Consider the following 24,611-nt stretch of genomic DNA (forward strand, 5'->3'; position numbering starts at 1 on the left):
GCCGTTAACCCCAGCCCACCTCCCCCCACCCATGACTGATGGCGGCTCGGAAGCCCGGTTTTACCATTGGAATCTTCCACTTCTTCGGCCGGGGTGGCTTTCTGGGAGGAGGAGTGGTGGGCGTGCGAGGAGAGGAGACTGACAATCCTCGGCCTGGGGAGGGTCAGGGCTTTTCCGTGGACCTTGAGGGAGTGTTCCTTCAGCTGGCTGATGGTCATGGTGGAAAAGGCGCACCAAGAACACTTGTAGGCGTGCTCACCTGGAGGGAGACGGTCGGCGGCAGGGGAGAGGGAGGGGACAGGGGACGAGGCGGGTGGGAGACAGAACAACAGGGTCAGTGACTCCAGAGAGCCCGTCTCAAGCTGCACGGTCTGAGGACCCTCCCAGACCAACCCCCTGCCCACTGCCATGACCACAGGGCTCCTGGAGGATCGGAACTCTTTTAGGAGCTCCGTCATCGAGTGACCTGGTCCCTTGCCATCTCATGCTTTGTGTACAGGGATGAGCCTACGGTAGATTCCCCAGCAGAGAGTGAAACCAAATGTCTAGGCAGCTCCCTCGGCAAAGGCTTCCCGTCTGTCTCCCTCCCTCTCTGTACTAGAAAGGACGATGTCAGTTTTCATTCCAGCCTTTGTATCATCCACAGAAAATAATACACTCCATCCTTATTCCAAGGGTCGATCGGTGGCTTTCCGAGCACGAAGTCACTCAGTGCAAACTGCTGTGCTATCCTCATAATTTACTTCCTTGCTGACTCTAGGCCTCCTGGATTCCACACATCCTACTTGTGGGGTTTTTTGGGACCAGTTCACGAACCTCAGCACAAAACTCCATTTCCCTATCTGATCAATAGCACAGAAATGGGTGAAAGTCATTTCTTTAACTGAGAGAGGTGTGTTTACATATATAAACGTGTGTCTGCATTTAGCTCCAATATTTTTCAATAAAAAGGACATGTAAGTAAAAATAAGTATTTTTCTTTCGTTAATTTTTATTGGAGTATAGTTGATTTACACTGTTGTGTTAGTTCCTGCTGTACAGCAAAGTGAGTCAGTTAAACATATACATGTATGCACTCTCTTTTAGATGCTTTCCCCATATAGGCCATCACCAAGTAGCGAGTAGAGTTCCCTGTACAATACCTATACAGTAGGTTCTTATTAGTTGTCTATTTTATACATAGTAGTGTGTATATTTCAATCCCAATCTCCCGATTTATCCCTCCCTCCCCCTCCCGCCCCCTTGGTAACCACAAGTTTGTTTTCTACAAAGTATTTTCCTTTTAATTGTTTTCATACCACTGAAATACAGCACAGATCACTATGATCAAGTTAAATGAGAGTATGATTTATCTTTGCCCTAAGTCAGCTTTTACATGAATTGCAATTTAAGAAGGGTGTGAAACGGGCATCCTTATGTCGCTGGACAGACAAACACTGGTACGATCAACTCGGAAAGCAATTTTGCTTTTTATAACAATAAGCTTAGAAAGTTCATGCCTGTAACTCAATAATTCCACTTCTGAGAATTTATATTAAGGAAATACCCTTGAATACTTAGAAATCTCTGTTTAGAAATATACATTATTTATGCTTGAAAAAGGGGCCAAACAACCTAAATTTCCAACCACTGGGAAGTGAGTAAGTAAATGTGGGCGTATCTTCTTGATAAGTTACTATTCATGAAAATAAATTCTCGAAGAGTTGGCAATTCATAGAAAACTAAAATACTGAAACTCAGAAAAATAAACAGAAAAGCATAATACATTTTAGATTAAATTATAATCATGACTATGGAAAATAATTATAGAGGAAATGGTTGAAAGGAAATATTATCAAATATTAACAACAGTGGTCTTCAGATAATAAGATTATGAATGGCTTGACTGTATTTCTTCTTTCATTTTCAATTTTTTTCTAATGAACATGTATTTTTAAAATTTATTTTCAAGTGAAACTTAAAAACCAGAGAAGAGGGAAAGGAAGGAGAGGAATAAGAGAAGAAAGGATTGTTAGTAACGAAGGTTTTGTGGACCAGTGAATATGAACTGAGGACAGCGCTGATGTGCTATAGACACATGCTCACTAAAGCAGAGCAAGAATGAGCTAGTAAACCTCCACTCTTTTTTTTTTTTTTGCATGTGGGATCTTCCCGGACCGGGGCACAAACCCGCGTCCCCTGCATCGGCAGGCGGACTCCCAACCACTGCGCCACCAGGGAAGCCCTAAACCTCCACTCTTGCTTTTACCCTGCTGAGATGGTTACTTTCCTGCCACCCCGAAAATTACTAAGTGGTTTCATGTGAAGTGAGACCAGCATCTGAAGTCCCGCATTCAAGCCTCCTTTTCACCACTGATGACCCCCAAAGTGTGCATTTCCAAGAAAGCCTTGAAGAGACCCACACAAAACCTTGAATGAGGCAACATACTATAGCCCAAAGCAGAAGAGAAGCACAAAGAAGTCAGAGGACCCAAACGAGAACACCAGTCAATTCCACACCCCTCAGACCATGACCTGTTAGCTACAGGATAATGCTGGGTATGAATAATGGTGTTTACTGAAATAATAAATATATGTCATATCGTACACTACTGCTCTCCTTATTCCATTTCTCAGTTTTTCAGTGCAAACCTGGCTATATGAACCTTGGTGGGTGGTTATAAGTAGCATAACCTGAGAGAGAATTCAAATCCAGGTATCTGGTTAGTACACACTACCTTTTATCCTATAAAATAAAATAAAATACTCCATCTAGAACAGACGAGTCAAGAGTCTTCTGGAAAATGATTTGGCTTTCTCCAAGCCAAGCCACTCTCTGTAGCTAAGACCAAGTCATAGACACCAACGGTTCAAGGTGTGTGGAGAACTGGATTACGATGCTCCCACCCTCTCTCTCTGGATGCTTCCTTCCTGCAAACCAGCGAGCACAGAAGACCAGTCTGCTTGGTCAGCTCCAAGAATATACACTTCAGCTCAATGCCCTGGAGTCCGTGTGTAGCCTGTGGCACTTTTTTAAAGTCTTTCCCACAGGCCAAATCACTTACCCAACTCCCACTGGTAAAGTGTTTTTGACAAGGCTGAGATCTATGGGGAAAACTCCCCAGGACAGTGTCCCGAGTGAATAATTCACAATATACACCAGTTAGAAAAGAGTGGTTTGAACCCCGAAGCCTCTTACTCCATGGACTTTAGTAAAATGTTCTGGAAGATATAAAAATACTAACAGATAGAGAAGAGCCCATATAGCTAATCTGCCATCCCCGCCCCCACCCGCAGTGGGCTTAAGGCATCCTGAAGGCTTCCGTAGTTTTACTCCATTAAGCCAGTTCAACGGGACCCAACCTTCAGGAAACAGCAGAGACATGGCTGTATTTCCACAGGGGATGAGGACATGACAAAAGTGAAGGACTCGGGTTCTGGGCAGTTAATAAGAAGCTAATAAGGGAAGGGAAGCTAACAAGGGAAGGGAAGCAAATAAATGAGACAGAAGAATTCTAGTTGATTGAAAAATTTTAAACTAGAATTCAACTAGAATTCTAAACACCTTAGCTGAGGAAACTCAGCAGGGAGACTGGATCTCTAGAAGAATCTCTGACAGTATCGCTAGCTATTCTAAAGCTATTGGTTTCCCAATTTTCCTTTGTTTGTTGTAAGTTCCTCAAAGGCTGACAACACCTCTGAGAGGGCCACAGGCTGCTGCGGAGTCGGGCTCCTCAGAGGACTGGGGACATCCTGGGAGGAGGCCGCCCAGACCCTGCCACACTGCCTTTCTTACTCATGCCTCTTTCCTCTCTTCGATGAGTTCTGATTAGCCACCTGTGGGCATCCTCCAGCACATGCCAAGTAGAAAAGAGAAGAAGAGAGAGGGAGGCAGCATCCTGTGAGTGACAAGGATGTAGGCTTTTGTTCTGGAGTCAAATTCTTAGTGAATGGGCTCTGTGGCCTTGAGCAGGACACTGGGTTTTGAGTCTCTGTGGCTTCATCCGACACTGAGGGTGACAACATCTACCCTTTGGGACTGCCTTGAAGATTAAATGAGATGATGAATATACCAGGCTTATTAGTACAGAGACTGGTACGTAAGGGATGTTCATGAGACGAGCACGATGAGATGGGATGATAGAGTGATGGAGATCAGCACAACTCCTGGACACTCATGACCCAAGGTCATTTCTTATCTGCAATGTGGAAATGCATCTAAGGGCATCTCATGAGAAATCTCACACATCCTGAGGTCTCTGTGTCCCTTTGAACGTCCCCAAGACTATCACTTTATTTTAGTTGGAAATTATCTTCAGGAGATGTACCAATTCTTGCATTTCCATTAGAAAGTCCAGGTAATTTAGAAATTTCTCTAGAAAACAGAACCTGTGAGTAGCAAGAATCTGTCAGTAGGTATGTGTTAGCTGCACCAATCAACTATGACATGCGTGACATGGTACTTGGTATTATTTTGCCTTTGGGCCATTCTTTTATTTTTTTAATTAGATCAAAATAAAACTGAATACACAACCATCTCAAGAGGACCTTATTCTCATGTGTATGGAGCAAGAGACTTAAAAATTTCACTCACTGAAGACTATTAAATTTCAAACTCCGGGAACTAGTGCACCGCGAACACCAACTCACCAGCATGAGCTTTGAGGATGTGTGTCTTCAGCCGGCTGTTGTAGGAGGACTTGAAGGAGCAGAGCTTGCATCGGAATGGTTTATGGTGTCCGTGGTGGGTTTGCATATGGCGATCCAAACTTGATGCAGAAGAAGAGAAAAGGAAATGACAATATTAAAAATTGCATCCAACATTTTCTCATTGCCATTTTCCAGAAATCCCATTTCTACGCTGTTCAAAGTCATTTTGTTACTTTCCAAGGATGGTGCTTACAGGAGGGAAAAAGCAAACAAACGCAAACTGGCAAGAGTTGGAGAAGCTAAAGGAAAGAAGAGATCAAAATTTTTTTTGGCTTGAGAGACATGGCAATGGAAACAGGTCTTGGTAGACTTATTTTCCCTTCTCTAAAGCACTGTGAAGTAGAAGAGGGCATCTAAAAGGAAAAGGTAAAATATGGACAAATTTAAGTTTTCTGATGCCTATCAAAGAGTCCTTGAACTCATACCATAAAAAAAAAAAAAGGGAATTAAGAGAAATTTTGCATGTAAAAAAGGCTGACTTCCTTCTTAAACCTTAATTCCGCTGTGAACACTTGAGCAGGGCACTTGCAATGGGCTATTTTCAAGGTCTTTCTAAATATGGAGGTCCACTGCAGGTGTGTTTACAGGAAATCATGTGATCCAAAGGCTGGCCATGCCTTCTGATAAAACCATGTTTGCTGTACATCCTATTCCAGAAGCAACTTATAAAGAAATGATTTAATTATAATTTCCCAGTATTTCATAATAATTACTACTCTAAAAAAATACTAAATCTACCCAACGAGGTGTGGGAAGATGTTCTAATTTAATTTGTATCAATGCCCCGGAGAACTAGATTCCATTCTAAATAACTCATATGGGAACAGTACTGCTTACCATTTAAATATATAATGTTCTCCCAAGCCCCAAAGCAGCCCTTTCCACACTGCCTAAGGACACCTCCCGCTGAATGTCCTTCAGCTATCTTAAACTCAACCAGCCTGAAACAAACACGTCAGTTTTTTTAAATCCCAAACAAATTCTCTTCCTCATTCCCTTCTTTGTAGAAAGAACACTTCCAAGCTGTCAGTCAACCGGCCTGGAAACCTCCGTGCCATTTGTACTGTACTCTGTCCCTCTTCCCCTCCAGTAAGCCAATTTTCCCAAGACATGAAGATCCTCCTTCCCTCAACTGTTCCCAAAGTTCCATTCTAACTTCGTGGATCAGCTACTATCACTGCCTCCTAATTGGTCTCCCCCATCTTTTTCCCAACTCAGAAGCACAAGCGATGGAGTCAGACTGCCTGAGATCAAATGCTAGCTATTACTCATAAGTCGAGTGGCCTTGGGCAAGTTCCATAACCCCTCTACATCAAAAGGCCTCACTTCCCTTATCCAGGAAAGGGAGATGATAATGGGACCATATCTCACAGGGCTGTTCTGAGAATAAAATAATACTTGAAGGCACGTAGCACAGTGCCTGGCACACAGTGAGGCTCAAAAATGTTAGTGATTAAGATGCCTTTACTCGTTTCAGAGTCTTCCTTTTACCAGTAATGTATATTACAAAGCACTAATTCTGCATTCAAAGACCCCCCAAATGCAGTCTCCACTCAGGTATTCAGACTTTACCTTCTACTATTCCTTTACATATCACTTAAAAATTAGTCCAACTGGACCGCCAACTGGTCCCTCCTAAGCATCGATCTCTTCCTCAGGGCCCTACTCTCTCATCGTTTCCTCCACATTGCATGTTCCTTCCAAACTTGGCAGGTCCTGTCTTCCTACTTTAAGACTTGGCTCCAGTGCTCCCTGTTCCATAAAACCTTCCCGATTCTTCCAAAGTAGATGTACCACCTCCCTTCTTTGAAACTTCACTGCATTTTATCGATACATTTTTTTTTTAAAGACATGCGCCTTGTTTTGCCAAGTCATTTGCGTGTTTGCTTTACTTACAACCCGACTAGACCCTAAGTTCCCCGAGATCACCGACCACGTCCTATTCATGTTTATATTCCCCCAAAGCCTCAACAACAGGGCATATTCATTTATTCACAACGATTTATTGAGGTTGTGTGTGTCAGAAAACGTTGCGAGCTGCTGTCCGACAAATACTCATCGAACGGACGAGAACTACACAAGTTGGAGGCCAGGGCATGAATCTGATGACAAAGATTGGACACTAGGCTCTGTATAATCATAAAAGAGTTTGCAACCCATCCTAACCTCTGTGGAAGCATCACCTCTTCCTGCCTTTCAACAGACACTAACTAGCACTTTATCTTTTTTAAGAAGCAAACAGCCCATCACTTATTTTCAATTATGATAAAAATAAACAGCGTGTCAGTCTCACCATCAGTCACCTTCATCCAAGACTGTAGAACACGTTATCGAAAAATTTCTCTCTCATACAGTTGCGAGAGAAAGGCAACAAAAGGTTGTTTCTTCTCAGAACCATCCCTCTTCCTATCGCCCCGAAAAGCCTCACACAAAAACCCAAATTTTCAATTTCAGAGCTGTGCCGGGTAGCAGGAAGCTCCGTCTCCTCAACCCACCCTGCGCCTCAAGCATCTCTCTGGCATCGATAAACTTCTTTACCATTCCAGGTCTTTTTAAAAATGCCAAGCAATGACCCTTTGGTCATATGGGTTAAAAAGTCCTAATTTTACCTCCTTAGCTGCTTAAAATTTCCCAAATGGAACTTTACTTACTCAAATGATGACTAGGTTCTGGATGAATGTTCGACAGATGCACCAGTAAACTCATCTACTCTCTGGTCTTGCCTTGTGTAAATCAGAGCAACACCTCCAAAATTATCATTTAAGAAAATGCCCAATTTAGAAAACTCTAATTCAAAGAGATACATGCATCCCAATGTTCATAGCAGCACTATTTACAATAGCCAGGACATGGAAGCAACCTAAATTGCATCAACAGATGAATGGATGAAGAAGATGTGGCACATATACACAATGGAATACCACTAGGTCATGAAAAAGAATGAAATAATGTCATTTGCTGCAACAGGGATGCAACTAGAGATGATCATACTTAGTGAAGTAAGTCAGACACAGAAAGACAAACACCATATGATATCACTTGCATGTGGAATCTAAAAAAAATGATACAGATACACTTATTTACAAAACAGAAATAGACTTACAGACATAGAAAACAAACTTACGGTGACCAAAGGGGATAGTGGGGGCCAGGGAGACCAAATTAGGAGTTTGGGATTAACAGATACACACTACTTCAGGGGTCCCCCAAGCAGGCCGCACAGCAGAAAGTGAGCGGCGGGGGAGCGAGTGAAGCAAGCTTTATCCGCCGCTCCCCATCGCTCACATTACCGTCTGAACTGACCCCCCCGCCCCGTGGAAAAAACCGTCTTCCAAGAAACTGGTCCCTGGTGCCAAAAAGGTTGGGGACCGCTGCACGACTTTATATAAAATAGGTAACCAACAAGGACCTACTGTATAGCACAGGGAACTATACTCGATATTTTGTAATAACCTGTAACGGAAAAGAGTCTGAAAAAGAATGCGTATATGTATTGTGTTTGTTTGTGTGTGTGTGTGTGTGTGTGTGTGTGTGTGTGTGTGTGTGTGTATAACTGAATCACTCTGCCGTACGCTTAAAATTATGCCGTACGCTTAAAATTAACACAACCTTGTAAATTAACTATACTTCAATTTTTTTTCTAAATGCCCGATTTCGCCAAATCTGATGTCAGGCAAACAATCTCCTGTTCTCAGCCCCATTTGACAGGTGGGGTGACAGAGGTTCAAGGTAACACAGCCAACTGAACGGCAGGCCTGAACCATGAGCGGGGCCTTCAGACGCCTCCAAGCGCTCCCGCCTTCCACCTCCTCCAGTTACCACTTGCACCCACTCAGTGAACACTTACTTGTGCCTGAAAGCAGAAACAAAGGAGCAATACTGGCAGCTGTACTTGTCCTCGCGGGTAAACATGGCCAGGGCCAGATGGCTCCTCTCATGAGAACGCAGCCCCTGCATGGACATCAGGACTCTGTCACATTGACTACAATGGTATCCCCCCGGCCGGGTTTCATCCTCCAACATTCCATCAAGCAAGCAGTGTTCACCATCCACCCGGTCCGCCAGGGCGCCACTGGCATCTTTGGCTGCTTCCAGTCCATCCAGGAACAAGTGGGAAGGGTCTTCAGCCTCCTGCTAAGAGAACCACACACACACACATGCCCCACCAACAAAATAAATATCCATCATCATTGCTCCCAGCTCTCCTCCTCTCCCTTCATTCTCCCAAACTCCTGTTAAGCATTTCCTGTTCAGGCTTCCTCCCCTGCCTCTCCAGCTCCCCCTAGAGGGAGGGCAAACCCAACTGCCATCCTTCATGCAGTGGTGGTGATGTGAGGGCAACATATCTGGACACAGGTTGCTACTGTCTGGGAAAGGTGAGGGAGCGGCTCTCCCACTTTGAAGACAGTTCACTCACTTACCTTCTATCTTAAAGAGAAAATTCAAATTGGGATCCTACCGAAACTGATATAACGCAGGTTAGGGTTATGGCTCAGAGAAAGGAAGAGAGGAAGGAAGGGGAAAAAGGAGAATGGTGCGGTATGGGCACTTGGGAGCCTTGGAACACCCTCGGGAAATGAAGGAAACTGGAAGATCCAGCTCTCTGCCACCACGGTCACCCCCATCTCACAGGCGGTGACATCACCCCTTGGCCGAAGGTTGCTGTACAATCAATTCAAAAAATTAAGAAGCAGCCTAGCCTGGTTTGGGGGGGCTCCTTCGGATTACCGATTACACAGGAAGAGCCGCTGTCTCCCTTGAGCAATTACGGGACGCAAGGCTGGGACACACCCTGGTGGCGGGCAAGAAGCTGACTGATGCTGTCCCCGTGCCACTCACTGCTGTGCCGCCAGCCACAAGGCTTCAGTCTTCAATGGGAAGAGCGGAAGCTTCGCCTCCATATGCCACATTGGCAAAACAGGACTCAAGAGCAAGAAGGGCCGATGACAGAAATGCATTCACGTATCCAGAGAGAGAGAGAGCAGAGCCCTGAACTGACTTCTCTGCTCAACACTAAGTGGTTAGCAATACCCTGGAAGGCAGGGATGGCAGCTTGGTCACTGAAACAGTGGCTCATTTTAGGGTTATGATCTTCCAACCAGGTGGCCTAATACTGGTCGGGGGCAGAGAGAAGGTGCTCGCCAGCAACACAGAGGGAGAGGGGATGGAGGAGACAAATCAGGTCAAAGGGCTCACAGGGCCAACTGTGACCTGAAGGGTTTCAGTTTTAGATTTAACGTTTCTGAACGCTCCTCCGGGGACCCAGGATAAGAAGTAAAAGACAGATTCTCCCGGGCTCTCTGCACCGTCGCCAGATGAGAACAGCAAGAAGTCAGGCAGTGGGAGGCGCAGAAGAGGATGGGAACAGAACCCACTGGACTCCTCTCAAGAGCCCGGGCCGCTTGCAAAAGCGAACACCTAACGGCACTAAACGCAGCATAGAAGGGAGACCCAAGGCCTCCTGTACCGAGAGGCCCGGATCTTCTGTTTCCACCAGACTATCCGCGTGGAAGGGAACCAGATCGAAACGCAACCGGGTCGAAACACGGAAGATGAGGAGGATCCAACCTGTAAAGAAATCAAAACAAGCCAGACCGATCCCAGCATAACTCAGGAACGCCCACACGTGGGGTCGCCCTTTCCTGAGCGGCTCTGAGCAACGGCGTGAATTAGGAACTCGAAGGGCTCACACACAAGACTCCTCATCCAGACCTTCCCAGTGCTCACCTTCACGGCGGCTGACACGGCCGGGACACTGCCGTACTGGACGTGCTTGCGCAGGTGGTTGCAGATGGCCCGGAGCGTCGGATGCACTTCCACACAGAATTTACATTTGTAGCCCACCACCTTCCTCTCCTTGATCTTTGGCACCTCTTCTAAGTGACCAAAAGGCTGGTAAAATACAGTGGTAGCCATCAGTACTCCGAGCCCTCCCTCAACGCCGGCATTTATTCTTGCAGCTTACTAGCAGATTTTACGTTAAAGCAGATTAGCAGGTTAAAAACCAAGGGAGCTAACACGGCGAGCAGTTTTACACAACAGATTCGTCAGGGGCGAGGCGCGCTGCCCACTGCGCGCGCGCGGGAGAAGTCTCCAGAACCCAAACAGGTTATGACTTGTGAGGAGAGAAGATCTCGGTGCTGAAGTCTCATGGTCACTGCCACCAAGTTATCTGGTTTTCAAACCAATTTTTCAACTACACAGGTGAAACGTCGCATAGCTACGCCATTAGCGAACTTCTTGACCAAAAAAGAAAAAAAAAAAAGAAGGAAAAAAAAAAAACCTCTACTCCTGGAGACGTTAGGTTCCTGTAGCCGACACTGCAAACCATGACATGGCTGAGAAGCGCTAACGATACCAAGAGACGGCCCGCAACTGCCCTGGGAAAGAGAGCGAGCGTTGTCCTGTAACTAGGCCTCGGATAAGGCTACTTGGCAGAGAGAAATACAGAAAAGCCACCCGACCCTCCCCTGGGGAACCTTGGGAGGGGCGAGAGGGAGGGGGCCGGGGAGAAGGGTGAGCGTAGAACGCGGGGGTGGGGGATAATCAAGCTCGAAATGTTTAATTGACTTATTGAGCTCTCTGGCAGGCTAAGTCACTAGGAAGCCCGTAGCGGTTTGGCTGGCAGCGAAGACGTGCATGTGGGCACCAGTGATGAGAGGCCTCCTGGGGGAAGGGAAAGCAAAACATATCCTTACCCTCTCTTGTTTGAAATCTGCAAAAGCACCATCTGCATATTTCTGCTTGCTCAAAAGCTGTTTCCTCCTCTCCTGACGTTTGGCACGCTTCTGGAATTCCTCATTGTGAATGCTCAAGTGTGAGGTCAGCTCCGCCGTGCTTTGCAGTTTGCTATCGCAGTGCTTGCACTGGTAGGCGGAGCTCTGCGGGCGGGGGCCGCCGCCCAGGATGACGAAGTCCCTCTTGAGGTCCCGGCTGTGGTGGTCCGTGTAATGCATGCACAGCAGCTCCGCCGTGCTGAAGGACAGCTTGAAGCACTTGATGCAGCGGAACGGGAGCCACTCGATTTCCTGCCCTTCGCTCCCCTCCACCTCGGCTTTCTCGAAGCCGCCTCTCTCCTCCTCTTCCATCAGCACCGGCTTCTCGTGCTCGTCGGCGTAGACGGCGGTGAAGTAGCCCCCCAACTTGCTGGCGTGCTGCTTCTTGGGGAACACCCCCGGGTGACGCTTCATGTAGTGGGACACGATGCCCTTCTTGCTGAAGGACTGGAAGGGGCACAGGGAGCACTTCTTCTTCTCCACGGCGCGCCGGAGCTCCTCGCTGAGCTGCGGGGAGTCGTCCTTGGGCGGCGACGGGATGATCACCTTGTTGGGCTTGTCGCTGATGGTCCTGGAGGCCGCCAGGCAGTGGGTGTAGTAGGCGTCGATGTCGTGGCGCTTCTGGTAGTGGGCAGCCAGCCCTTTGCGGATGGGGTTGGTGTAGGCACACAGGGCGCACTTGAAGAGGTTGTTCTTGCCCTCAGGCTGGGCGCGTACGTTGTTGTGCTTGATGCGGTAGTGCCGGGCTATGCCCTTCCGCGTGGAGCAGAAGTACTTGCAGAGCTGGCACCGGAACACAGTGTGGGACACCAGGTGCGAGGTAGCGAAGTGAGACGTGGACACGGGCTCCTCTCCCACCTCGTCCTCGGTCACGGAGACTTGGGAGGGGCTCACTTCAGTGGTTATCTCGGGCTCGAGGGTCACGGGCAGCTTCGGGGGAGACTGGGAAAAGACATCGAACTCAGGCTGGTTGTGATACTTCTCGTAGTGGATTTTGAGCTTCTCCAAAGTGCCGTGCGTGTAGGGACACAGTTTGCAGCGGTAGGCGCCGTACCCTTGCTTGAAGATCCTGCTCGTCTCCTCCACGTCGTTCTGGGCTATGTCGGCGGACTGCTCCACGTCGTGCACGAAGTCCTCGGCAGTCACCTTGATGGACGGGTGTCGCTTCTGGTAGTGGGTCAGGACGCCGTGGATGCGGGTGTTGATGTAGGGGCAATGCCTGCATTTGTAGACAGCGCCCGGGTTGATGTCGATATCCTGGGCAAAGTCAGCAGCCTTCACTTTCATGCCTGGGTGCTTCTTCCCGTAATGTGTCAGAAGGCCGTGCAGGTTGTTATACTCAGACTGGCACACGGTGCACTGGTACGGGGTGGAGGAGATGGCGGGGTTGGCTGACGCTAGCTGGAGGCTCTTCTCTGGGGAAAGCCTGGCGTCCTCGGGGCAGTCAGCTTCCTGCTCGGGCAGTGGCGCAGGCATACTGTTTTCACAATTCACGGGGCCCACGAGCTCTTCGGGCGCAGGGATGGGATTCTCGACAGCATCTTTCTCCTTGATGATATCCAGCAGCACGGACTCGTCCCCATTCATGGCCCAGGGGTGGAACGCTTGGTAGTGATTGGTGATGTCCCAGATGGAGACGGCCTCAAAAACACAGTCTCGGCATCTGTACGTTTTGGCTTCAGCTGGCATCGTGAGAGAGGGAGGGGATGGGTCTGGCCCAGCCCAGAGCTTGGTGGCCATGTACGTATAATCAACGTAATGCTCGGGATGCCTCCTCTGGTAATGGAGGAGCAAACCGTTGGGATCTGTGTGGGAATAGATGCACCACTCGCAGTGGTAGCCAGCTTCTATCAAGCCATCTAGAAATGCCCACCGCATGATGGACGTGACCGTGGCCTTCAGGGCAGGGTGGTCTTTCTTGATATGCTTCCTCAGTGCGTAAAAGTAGGGGGAGGTGTACGAGCACTGACGACACTTGAGCGCCCGGAGTTTCGTTCTGTCCCGCTCCACGTTCGAGGGGGGGACCAGCACGCAACCGGCAGGCTTTTTCTGGTTACGGTCGCAGAGGCTTCGGATGGTGGCCGTGTGCTGCCGGATCACGTCCGCGTTGGCCTTGAAGTCTCGGTGCTTCTTCTGATAATGGATGAGGACACCTTTGACCGTGCGGTTCCCGTAATCACAGTGCTGGCAGAAGAACATCTCACTCTCCGCGGGAGGGCCGTCTCTCTCGGAGCCGCTCCGGCTGAGCTGCTGCCTGGGGGCCGGTGCCCGGGGGGAGCCTTGGGGCCCATCGGCCCCTCGCGTCATTGCGGCTGTGGGAGGAGCCTGTCTGATATATTTGGCGGTAACCTTTATCTCTGGGTGTCTTTTCTGGTAGTGGACAAGGACTCCCACAACTGACCGATTGCTGTAGGAGCAGTGTTTGCAGTAGTAAAGCTCGGTACCGAGGTCTGGTGGCGGGGGCGGTGGGGGGGGTGGGGAACCCATGGCGGATATTTTGGGAGACACTGGAGCACCCACCTCAAATGACAACCGAGAAAGGGCAGAGCCCCTGTCCACAGACACCATTCGCATGGTTTTCTGGATCCTAAAGTAGGAGGCCTTTTCTTCCGGGTGTTTCTTCTGATAATGAACCAACACAGAGTGCATGTTGGGGCTCGCGAAGGAGCAAACGTCACAATCGTACACGACGACGGTGCTGACCGAGGGGTCCTTCTGATTTTCACATTCTGGAGGAAAGGTCTTGGAAGGGGTGTTCTTAGGGAACGGAGCTGGCACCCCGCCGCCACGGGCCACGGCAGCGGACGCGGCCATGTTCTTGGGAGCCGAATTCAGGATCTCCCTCAGCGTCTGGGACTCCGTGTTCGGCCCCTCCTGCTGCTCCACCACGTAGCTCGAAAATATCATCGCATTGTTAATCTTGACGGTGGGGTGCATTCTCTGGTAGTGCGGCATCAGGCTTCGGACGTTGGGGCTCGTGTAGGAACAAAACCGACACCGGTAGATCAGGTCCGAGTGGTCGAAGTTGAGGACGTTCATGGCTTCCGGGTGGTGTTCGCCGTAATGCTGCTGCAGGTCTTCGAAGTTGGTGTAATCGATGTAGCATTCCAGGCACCTGTACACTGCGCTGTGATCGTTGGGGTCCAAGATGTACCTGAAGCTGAATTTAATGTACGGGTGCATGCGCTGGTAGTGGGTGCTGACGCTCCGGGCAGATTTGTTGTTAAAGTCACAGTGTTTGCAATAATAAAGCCTTCCCGAGTCGCTAAAGTCCGCATTTTCATTACCGTGCTCAGTTCCGTAGATAGGAGTCTGGGTGTTGAGCAGAGCAGCGCTGGAAACCTGGTGATCTTTCATGTTCGTGGAGGAGCCATAATAATCCTCTTCATCTTCAGAAAGGGTGAGCTCTATCTCAGCCCCGTTGGTGGCATTGTAATCGTGGGTGACAGTTCTGAAGCTGGGCTCCTTCTGGGGCTCAGGGGCATCTCTCGCCCAGATCTGCTGCGCTGAGAAGGACGTGGGCACCTCCAGGACGGGCTCCGGTGGCTCTTCTTCCCGGTCCAGCTCCACCTCGATCTCCACCTCGTTGTCTTCCTCCTCCTCCTCGTCATCCTCCACGTTGATCACCGCATCTTCCTGCTGTTTGGTTTGGTTAATTCTGCTCTGCAGGTTGCTTGCGATCTCGTCAATCCGGGTCCTCTTCTTCACGGGCGATAAGTCGAGAGGAAAGTCATTAGCGAGTTTCCTAGAGGCCTTAGCTACAAAATTGTTCTTGGAGGACAGCCCAAGAATTGAGGTCTGACTTTTCTTCACAGTGTTGCTGGAAGAGGGGTGGCTGTCTGTCTCGCCGTCCGCTGGCAGGCTGGAGGGCTGCCCCTCGAATTTTGGCAAGTTGTCGCAGAAGGAGTGTTTGTGCTGCTGATGCACCCTCAGCCCTTTCAGAGTCGTGGTGGAGTAATTACACATGGTGCACTTGTAGGGGTGCAGGGGCGGGGCCTGCGCGGGCGGCGGGGGCGGGGGCGGCACCTGATGGGGCGGCTGCAGCTGCGGCGGCTGAGGCTGTGACGGAGGCGCGGGCGGCGGGGGCGGCTGTTGCTGCTGCAGGGGCTCCAGCACGACCCCCGACTTTCTCCCATTGATGCTCGAGCTCTCGTAAGACACGACACCTTCGTGCAGCGGAGAAGCGATGCTTTCACTCTGGGAATTCACAGCATCCCAGTCTGACGTTGTACCCGTGTGACACTGTTTGTGAGCCCCAAGTTTTAACGAGCTCTTGCAAGTAAATGGACATTCATCACATTTGTAGACGGCTGTCTTTCCGGATAAGTGGATGTTTTCTATGTGACGGGAGATGCTACGTCGATGCATGGTGAGGAACGGACAAAAGGGGCACTGGAACCTGTTCATGAATCTTCTAAATGGGATCCCCTTGGTCTCCAATAATTTGTTGCCCTCTGAGCCCATCAGCTGCTCCGCGGACATGCCTGCTGTCTGATGATCCAGAGCAGTTAAGCCATTCTCACTGTCTATTTCATTTAACTCTTCGTCGGAACTAGAGTCATTCAGCATGCTGTTAGTTTCCAGGTCGGCAGAAGAATTGGTCATGTCAGTCATTCCGTAACGGGATCTCTCCGCCAAGCTGACGAGGCCAGAATTGTGAGGTGACTTCGGCTTCATCTGAGGGTAAGACATGGGCGAAAACTTGGAAGCGGAAGAAGAATTGGGTCTCATGATGGAGTTGCCGATGGAGCCCCTGAAGGTGGAGACGTTAGTGTTGGGTAGCTCCCGGCTGGCAGCATTCACAGACAGATAGGTGGAGTTAGAAGTGGGGCTGGGAGCGTTCTTGTTCTGCACATCAGGCAGATTAGTCCCTTCTTGCTGCTGCCTGAGACTGGACAGGATCTTGACCATGCTGCGGTGTTTCTTCATCATGTGGTCACACCAGCGTTCCCGGCGGGGGGTCTGATAGCTGCACCACTCACAGCAAAAGTTGCCTCGAGACTTGGTCAGAGGCTTGACCATAGATTCTAGGATGCTGCGCTCCACGACCTCCGCCGGCAGCTCCTTGCAGGGGTCCTGCAGGGACACGGGTGGGACCACTGGGTCTGGCATCGGAGCAGGGGCAGGGGGAGGAGCAGTGGTCTCCTTCAAATTGTTTTTGTGATACATCTTCTGATGCTTAATTATTCTTGCCCTCCTTGGTGACTTGTATGTGCAAAACTGGCAAGAGAAGACCTTTCCGAATCCCTCGTGCATCATGATATTATAATTTAAGGATCCTGGAACAGGAGGTCCCGCCGAACTCCCTTCAGCTTGAGCTCCGTGGACCTTCCTAGTGTGTTCAATGAGGAGGTTTTTTGACCTGAAGTAGCGTACGCAGAACTTGCATTGAAAAAACTTGCTTGTTGGTTTGGGATTAGAGGCAATATGCTGACCGTAATATCCTGGACTATGGCCATAGTAACTTCCGGTCCCCAATGCAGTTGCATTTTGACCTAAAGAGAAGGCATAAGGTAAGTGGGAAGAGAAAAGCATAGCAAAAGCGAGTCAAGAAATTCAATCATGCAAATCCATTTTCTTCTCAATTATCCTTCATTAATAAACATCACATTCAAAAAGCCTAACATCTCAAGATGAGGCCCTGAAGAGTATTAACGAAGCGTTAACGAACATAAACACGTTGCTTCTCACGGACGGAAGGCAGTGCTTGGCTTCAGGTGCAAGAGTCTCCACATCTCCATTCATGTGCCACAGAGCTATGAAAATGCAAGTTTCACAGACTGCAATATTCATTCTAGAACTTTCCAAGATACTACCCTGTGCTCCAAACTGAAGGGAAGCTAAGAAACAGAGGAAGCTGAAAGAACAATAACCTGGGCTACTCAAGAAGAGAAACGTGATGCCCAAACCACAAAAATGGCTCACAAGTGGGAATTCCCTGGCGGTCCAGTGGTTAGGACTCAGCGTTTTTCCACTGCCGTGGCCCAGGTTCAATCCCTGGTCGGGGAGCCTTTAAAGATCCCACAAGCCTTGCAGCGTGGCCAAAAAAAAAAAAAGAGGCTCGCAGAGAGCAAGAAACTCTGTGGGAACCGTGCATGTCAGGAACCACGGCTACAGACTCCTCGGTACTGTATGCAGCCTGCTGCCTGTACTGGTTGCCTTAAGGGACCTTGCAGACAGCCCTTTCCAGTGGACATTCATGACTGGCATGTTGTGCCCAATCTAGGCTCCAGACAGGTATGTGCGGTGCCTTTGAAAAGCCCCAGGGCACAGTGGCCAGGGTCCACGCTGGCCAAGTCATAAGGTCCATCCGCACCAGGCTGCAGAACAAGGAGCATGTGATTAAGGCCCTCCACAGGGCCAAGTTCAAGTTCCCTGGCCACCAGAAGAGCCACATCTCCAAGAAGTGGGCATTTACTAAGTTTAATGCAGATGAATTTGAAAACAAGGTGGCGGAAAAGCAGCTCATCCCAGATGGCTGTGAGGTCAAATACATCCGTAATCCTGGCCCTCTGGGGCAAGCGGCGGACCCTGCACTCAGGAGAGCCTTGGCACCGTCCCCTCCTTACTCACGCCCACCAATAAGTCCTACTCTCCTGTCCAAAAAAAAAGAACCACGGCTACAGGCTCAAAATAGATGAGGGCAGTGAAATACATCAGATATGCCGAGCCCAGGACAGATTTACCTGATAAGTCCTCTGCAATCACAAATTCATCCTTTATAGACGAAAACTCCACCTCTGTCTGGTTACTGGCATTCATGGACCCAGAGCGCGGCTCGTTTGCATTGTCTTCGGCAACGTCCGTCGGCTGCAGAAATGCCGTGTGGACATCCTGGATATGCGCCTTGAGATCTTCGTAAGACGGGGCTCTAAAGTCACAGCCATCGCACTGAAGCACCTCCATCATCTGGGTCTACCCTCTCACATTAGGAACCTGCGGTGGCAGAAGGCAGACGAAACACCTTAAGGCCTGCGCTCATCGCGTACCCCAGGCTGCTGGGGCTACAAGTCCATTGATGGAAGAAATTCCAATATCGGCCATTTCCTCTCACTGGACTTTGCCAGATGGAACACTGGCCAAAGAAAGGAAATCAGACATAACAGGGATGGTGTCCTTGACTTCCTAACTTCAAAGAAGGGGGGAAAAACCAGGTAAACTTTTTCTAGCTTGATGTATCTGCAAGTGCTATGTGCCAAAGAAACCCCTAATACTTCAAAAGTTTTAGTAGTTTCTGAATTTCTTGACTGAATCCAGATTTCTTGGTAGGTTAATACTGACTTTGATTCCGGCTGGGACCAGTTTTATTTTTGAACCAGAATCTTCTCAGAAGTAAAGAGGTGGCCCATACAGAAGAAAGGACAAACTTCACTCTTCATTAGCTGTTTTAATACTGTAAAACATTCATGTTTTATCACCAAATGGTGAAACAGTACTGAATCTCTGAGTGGCAGTAGGAAGCGCTTGTATTGTACCTTTTTATTCTTCTACTCTCTTAACTGATATTGCGGTACACCTCCTTCTTCCCTTCTTTAAACGGTTTATTTTTTTTTTCATGAGCTAAATGGTTATTTGCTTTTTACTACCTACCAATTATAACCTAACAGCTTCTCCAATCTAATTAGGTCATAAAATATTTCTCAAGAGATTCTTAAACAACCAACTTTAGATGACAATCCAGTTTCTAGTTTCAGGTTGCACCTCGGTACCTCGATTTACACTAAGGCAACAGAAATGCACGTGGTTTGGAAGAAGGGCTTCTAAGGCAGGACTTTCCCTTTTTCTACTTCTCCCCTTTACAAATGTGGAGTGCATACTTGGCCATAACAAGCAGTGAACCTGATTCAGAATAAAGTAAAACTTGCCCGGCTGCCTCTGTCCTGCTATTTACTGTGTGATTGAAAGATACAGATAGCTTCACACGAACTCAGTGGAGCGGCCCACCATTAAGAAGTTAAAAATGTATGAGAAGGCATACGCCTTCCTATCTTAAGTTGAGATACCCAGTTATTATCTTAATGACTGAGTTACTTCACTGAGCTCATAGCAAACTCTACTGAGTCACTGTAATCTAGAACCAGATGTCCAAGAACAAAAGCCACAAGCCAAATCTTTCGATACTTTGATCGTACAGCAACTTTCTATACTTTTATTGTAAAAGATCAATGATTTCTGCAGGAAGAATACAGTGGAGAAATCTGTCAATGCAGTGAAAGGAGCTATGGCAGGAGGATTTTCTCTGAAAGAATGCTCCTGTGAAAATAACTCCTGGCAAGTCCAGCTCTGGACAGCCTGAGCTTGCAGAGTGAGACACACAGAGATTTACCTTCTCCCCTTTCACCCAGCAATTTCTCCTTTTTTTCAATAAACCCTGAACTGTGCACCAGAGTCCCTGTCGGCTAACTCAGCCTCCATATTCCCAGCCACACCAGCTTTTCTGTCTCAGCACCAACCCAAATTGTGTGGAAGAGGTTGCTATCAGCTCTGGATCAAATTACAGCCGTCACCGAGGCCCCACCCCACTTCTCCTTTTCGCACAGCCCATTAGACCTGAACACAAATTTTTCCATAGTGCAGACGACTCCTGCATTTAGAACACTTCACGGCAAAAAGGCAGATCATCCAGTGTGCGCTCCCCATCCCCCCCAGCTTAGTCCTTTCATCTCAGCCAAACAAGCCACAGCTCTGCTGAATGTGTTTATCACACTTTCAAGAGATAGGAGCTCCTGCGTCACTGGAGCTCTAAGTCTCACTAAGCTGCCCTAGTCCTCTGAGCTTCAGGAGCGGCCATTTTAGCTCAGAGCCTCCCTTCTGAGCACAACATGGCTTCTCTGGGATGGATGCTGCCAGGCTGCCGGGCCGAGGCAACAGGAGAGGAGCAGCCTGGGCCCCTCCTCTGCCCTCCTCCTCCCAACAAAGGAGGAACTGTTTTCACTCCTTCCCGAAAAAGCAGCACCTCTCTCCTCCTCAAATGTCATTCACCAGGATCTCCGAAGGTTCTTTTATCCCATGCCTGATGGGCTAGTCCGTTCATCCCAGCACAGCCCTGGTTACCGCAGGACGTTCCTGGACCAGACCCTGTTCTCCAGCTGCCTTTGGGGGTGGGCTGGAGGGGGGAACCTCCAGAATGCCTTGGCTTCTTGGGAGTCGTCCTTCCACACACAGAAGACATACCATCCGACTCTGCTTGCCAGATTCCAAAGTCTAATGACCTTTGTTAATCACCAGCCAGTCTGTCTGCATCAGCGGACCCTGCCAACAGGCACACCCTTCAACACAAAGGCTGTAGCTATTCCTTTTAAAAGAGGTTCTCTGAAAGCTCCATTGTGTAGCCGAGAGCAAAACAAAATCTCTTCCCTTCAAAACTTCAAGCCTTTAGAAATAATGCAACAAAAGGCTTTCTGCTGTGTGTCTTTTGGGAAGTTTGAGCCTAGTTCGCACAACATCCACCAAAAAAATGACAGTTCTGCCCAAGGAAAGCAGGGCACCTTTGGCATTAAGTCATCCACCCCGAGATGAAATTCATCTCTCTGCACGGTTCTCTAATATCTTGGTGTCTTCCGAAGCTCTTAGCAAGGAAGGATTCAAACTTCGCTGGATGCAAACAAACCAACGGTCTCCTTGTTCTGCTACAAAGGAGATTAAAGGGTTAGGAGATCAGGAAAAAAAAAACAAGCCACTGATTTGGAAAAAGAAGAGATGATGAAAGTGATTTCCTAATAGGTTCTAGCTTTAATGTCGTTGCAGACTCTACCTCAAAAATAGCACAGAGCCTTAGAAGAGGTTAATCTCCAGGCTGCCGAGAGAACCAGTGTCTGGTTACCACCGAGTGGCCTTCAATTGGATGTCTGCACTGAGTCCTCAGATGAGGATGTGGCCTCCTCTGAAAGCCATTTTGTCTTTGTGCACACATTGCTCCTGGAGACGCTGACAGAAGGAAACAGAAATTGCCTGCATGGCCTAAACAATCAAAGACACAGAAACTTGACGTGTTTATGAGACTGAGGACGCACACATGGGCGAAAAGTGAGAGGAGGGAGGCGGAGACGGAACAGGGGAGGAGAGAGACAAAGAAAGCTGGACCTGAGGATGACCCATCCCTCAGCTCGAGGATGTTTTTGCAGCAGATGGTAATCCTCTGAGGAACCAACAACAAAGATGGGAACAAAGATGAGAAATACTCTCTGGCATATTTGACTGTTTCATCAACCGAGAAAGAACAGCAACCCTAAAAGGCTACACCAGACACTGAGCTGCTACCAAATGACAATTTCAAGTTAAAAGCCTTGATCTCCTATCTATTTACTTTATTTAAAAATTCTACTGCGATAATGAGATTAGCAGTATTTTTTTTTTCCCACTGACCAAATCAGCAAAATCAAAAGCCGAAGAGGAAGCTTCTGAACTAACTGAAAGAAATGCTATTTCAAAAGGTCATGAGATGAATCTACAAATCAAACAAGCGTGTCCCCCCCCCCCCCGGCCCCATCTCCTACTCCCAATGCAATATCTCCAGGCCCCTCAAGGTCAAACAGGCATCGGAGGACTAGACTCGCAACACCACCCATGATGAGGCCTTGGCAGGCAGATGAAAAATGGATTCGTTCCCAAATAAGCTAGCACCTAATGTGATTAGTCCTCCTAATGTGAAACCTCTAGACGACCATACTAATTGACCATACTAATTATCCACGACTCTGCACTATGGATTGCCACGTGTTGGTCTGTGCAATTTACATGGATAAGTCTAGAGTTTTCAAGAGGTGGGGTTTTGATGGGAAACCCCAAACCCAACTTTCCATATTGGACGAACTCTTGAAGACATATTTAAAGAAAATCCAGAGATCTTGTTAAGGATTGGGAATATACAGCTGAGAAGGGGGAAAGGGAGAGAATGGCCACCAGCTGCTCTTCCTCAATCTTAAAAACACCAATTTTGAACCTATTTTCAAAACAGAAACAGACTCCCCGACATAGGAAACAAACTTATGGTTACCAAAGAGGGAAGGGGGAGGGAGGGATAAATTAGGAGTTTGGGATTAACAGAATCAAACTACTATATATAAAAAAAAGATGGCAAGGTCCTACTGTATAGCACAGGGAACTATGTTCAATATCTTGTAATAAACTATGACGGAAAAGAATCTAAAAAAAGACAGATAAGTAGATCTATATATATAATTGAATCACTTTGCTATACTTCAGAAAGTAACACAGGGAATTAATTCCCTGGCGGTCCAGTGGTTAGGACTCTGCACTTCCACTGCAGGGGGCGCAGGTTCAACCCCTGGTCCGGGAACTTAAGATCCCACATGCCATGCGGTGTGGCCAAAAAATTAAAAAATTAAAAAATAAATTAAAAAAAAGAAAGTAACACAACACTGTAAATCAACTACACTTCAACTTAAAAAAACCCACCAATTTTAATTTCTACCGTCTGCCCACCCACTTTCTGTGTTCACAATTTCAGAGACCCATTATGCCTCCATTTTCCTCCTGTGAAGGTGAAAGGGGACAATCCACAGGTTCATCATGTGTCCTCCCCACTCACTGCCCAGACAGGAGGGGAGAAGGGAGGCGCCCTGGGTGTTTGAGGGCACTCCTACAATCCTGCCACCACAACCCTCACCTGGGTCACCTCGGCGAGCACTGTTCTCCAGGATTGCATGGAGCACGAACACGGTCTTCAAGTCAAAATCCCAACTGTCTCCGGGAAGTGTCCAAATGAAAAGGTGCAGGCCTTGCCTGGACCTACCCTGTTCTCTGACTGAAGGACTGCAGACCAGAAATAAAGCTGTGAAGCACCACAGCCACAGGGATTCAAGAGCAACTAATTATAAGCTTCAAAGCCTTTGAGAAATAGAACCAGAAACACCGTAAGATGCTTTTCCTATGTCCACTCCAGAAACCTAGTTTCATTTGTAAGACACTGAACTCCTCCGTTCTCTTGAATCACAATTCTAAGAAAAGGCTTTAGTGAGCACCTATTGTCTGTGCTTTTCTTACTTTCCTTTCCCATGATTGGAAAAACCAATTATCAGTTAGTGGAATGCATAAACTTCGGCACCGTTCAGCTAGAAAGACAGAAAAATCAGGAACTTAAAGATCATTCTACAAATGTATTTGAGATCGGAAACTGTTGCTATGATGAGGTCAAAGAGCTGCGGGGTGTGTTGGGAAGTTAACATCTCTTATTTCAAGCCCCAGGAACGTGGTTTGGGAGGAAAGAAGAATTTTCATGCTTAGGATGAAAAATGAGGGGAAAAAAAAATCACTAACTAATCCACTTTTGAGTGTGGGTTGCTACTCTCAGCAACAAGACGTGTTGTACATCACTGCTTATCATTTACTCTTGTCATGGTCGAAGTGGGAGTTCTAATTTAAAAATCATTTAAAGCATCTTTCCAAACAGGACTGGATCAAGAAATAGAGGTAGAAATCTCCTTTCAGGAAAAGGAACAGTAGTTATGGAATCACACTTACAAATGCAAATACAGACTGTAGATATGCACACACAGGCATGCATATATATGCAAACACATGTATCATAGGGTGCCTGTCCTCTGCACATACATATATACATACATACGTGTACGTATATATGAAATAATTCATTTTCTTGATTTAATTTGAACTCAGATAGGGGCATGTGCCCTCCAGATTTAACACTTCTGTTAGAACACTTTTGAATAAGTACAAATGACATACATACTCTTCCCATGTTACAGTGATTAAAAAAAAATAAGCCAACAAAATAAACCAACAAAGAACTTCCAACAACAAGATACCTACATTGATCCCACAACATTTGGTACAACTATAGATCCTGGCTCACCATGTGGTGTCTTCAAATGTCCTATCCAATGTTTATACTGTTTGCTACATGATCTAAGCAGTTCTGTGTACTCTTGGCAATTCACCACACTAATGAAAGGTTTAACATATCAGGGAGGATAAATAATTAAGGAATTCAGAAGGGAGACACAGCTGTTCTTCAAAACCAAATTTTCAGAAGAGAAAGGATTAATTTGCAATCACATATGTAACCCCCAAGATGAGACTGAATTTAAATAGTAGCAGAGAAATACCACGCGAGCCTGAGTCCTGCCAATGCCCATGTGTGGCCTCTGTTCCATCTCTGGGACA

At 47.8% G+C, this 24,611-nt stretch overlaps 1 protein-coding gene and 1 pseudogene across 13 annotated transcripts in view; one reads left to right on the plus strand and one right to left on the minus strand.

Moving 5' to 3' along the window:
* ZNF462 (zinc finger protein 462) overlaps window positions 1-24,611 on the minus strand; it is a 143,311-nt gene that overhangs the window by 67,909 nt on the left and 50,791 nt on the right. For 6 of the 13 annotated variants that reach the window (XR_003432561.1, XM_027105293.1, XM_027105292.1 and 3 more), the window contains 6 exons: window positions 18,152-18,401; window positions 11,388-16,960; window positions 10,417-10,581; window positions 8,537-8,823; window positions 4,630-4,748; window positions 65-259 (listed from right to left, as the gene is read on the minus strand). Coding sequence is in view for 12 of the 13 variants with exons in the window: in XM_027105293.1 (XP_026961094.1) it covers window positions 65-259; window positions 4,630-4,748; window positions 8,537-8,823; window positions 10,417-10,581; window positions 11,388-16,960; window positions 18,152-18,374 (6,562 nt within the window). In the remaining variant the exon portion in view is untranslated. Of the gene's footprint in view, window positions 1-64; window positions 260-4,629; window positions 4,749-8,536; window positions 8,824-10,416; window positions 10,582-11,387; window positions 16,961-18,151; window positions 18,402-20,421; window positions 20,800-24,611 lie in introns of those variants that run through there. The other 7 variants (XM_027105299.1, XM_027105297.1, XM_027105296.1 and 4 more) reach the window with 7 other exon arrangements.
* LOC113620302 (uncharacterized) lies at window positions 17,566-17,647 on the plus strand (annotated as a pseudogene).

Source organism: Aethalodelphis obliquidens, unplaced genomic scaffold (assembly GCF_003676395.1).
Source record: "Aethalodelphis obliquidens isolate GAN/ISIS:26980383/991018 unplaced genomic scaffold, ASM367639v1 scaffold7, whole genome shotgun sequence".
NCBI classification, from domain to species: domain Eukaryota; kingdom Metazoa; phylum Chordata; class Mammalia; order Artiodactyla; family Delphinidae; genus Aethalodelphis; species Aethalodelphis obliquidens.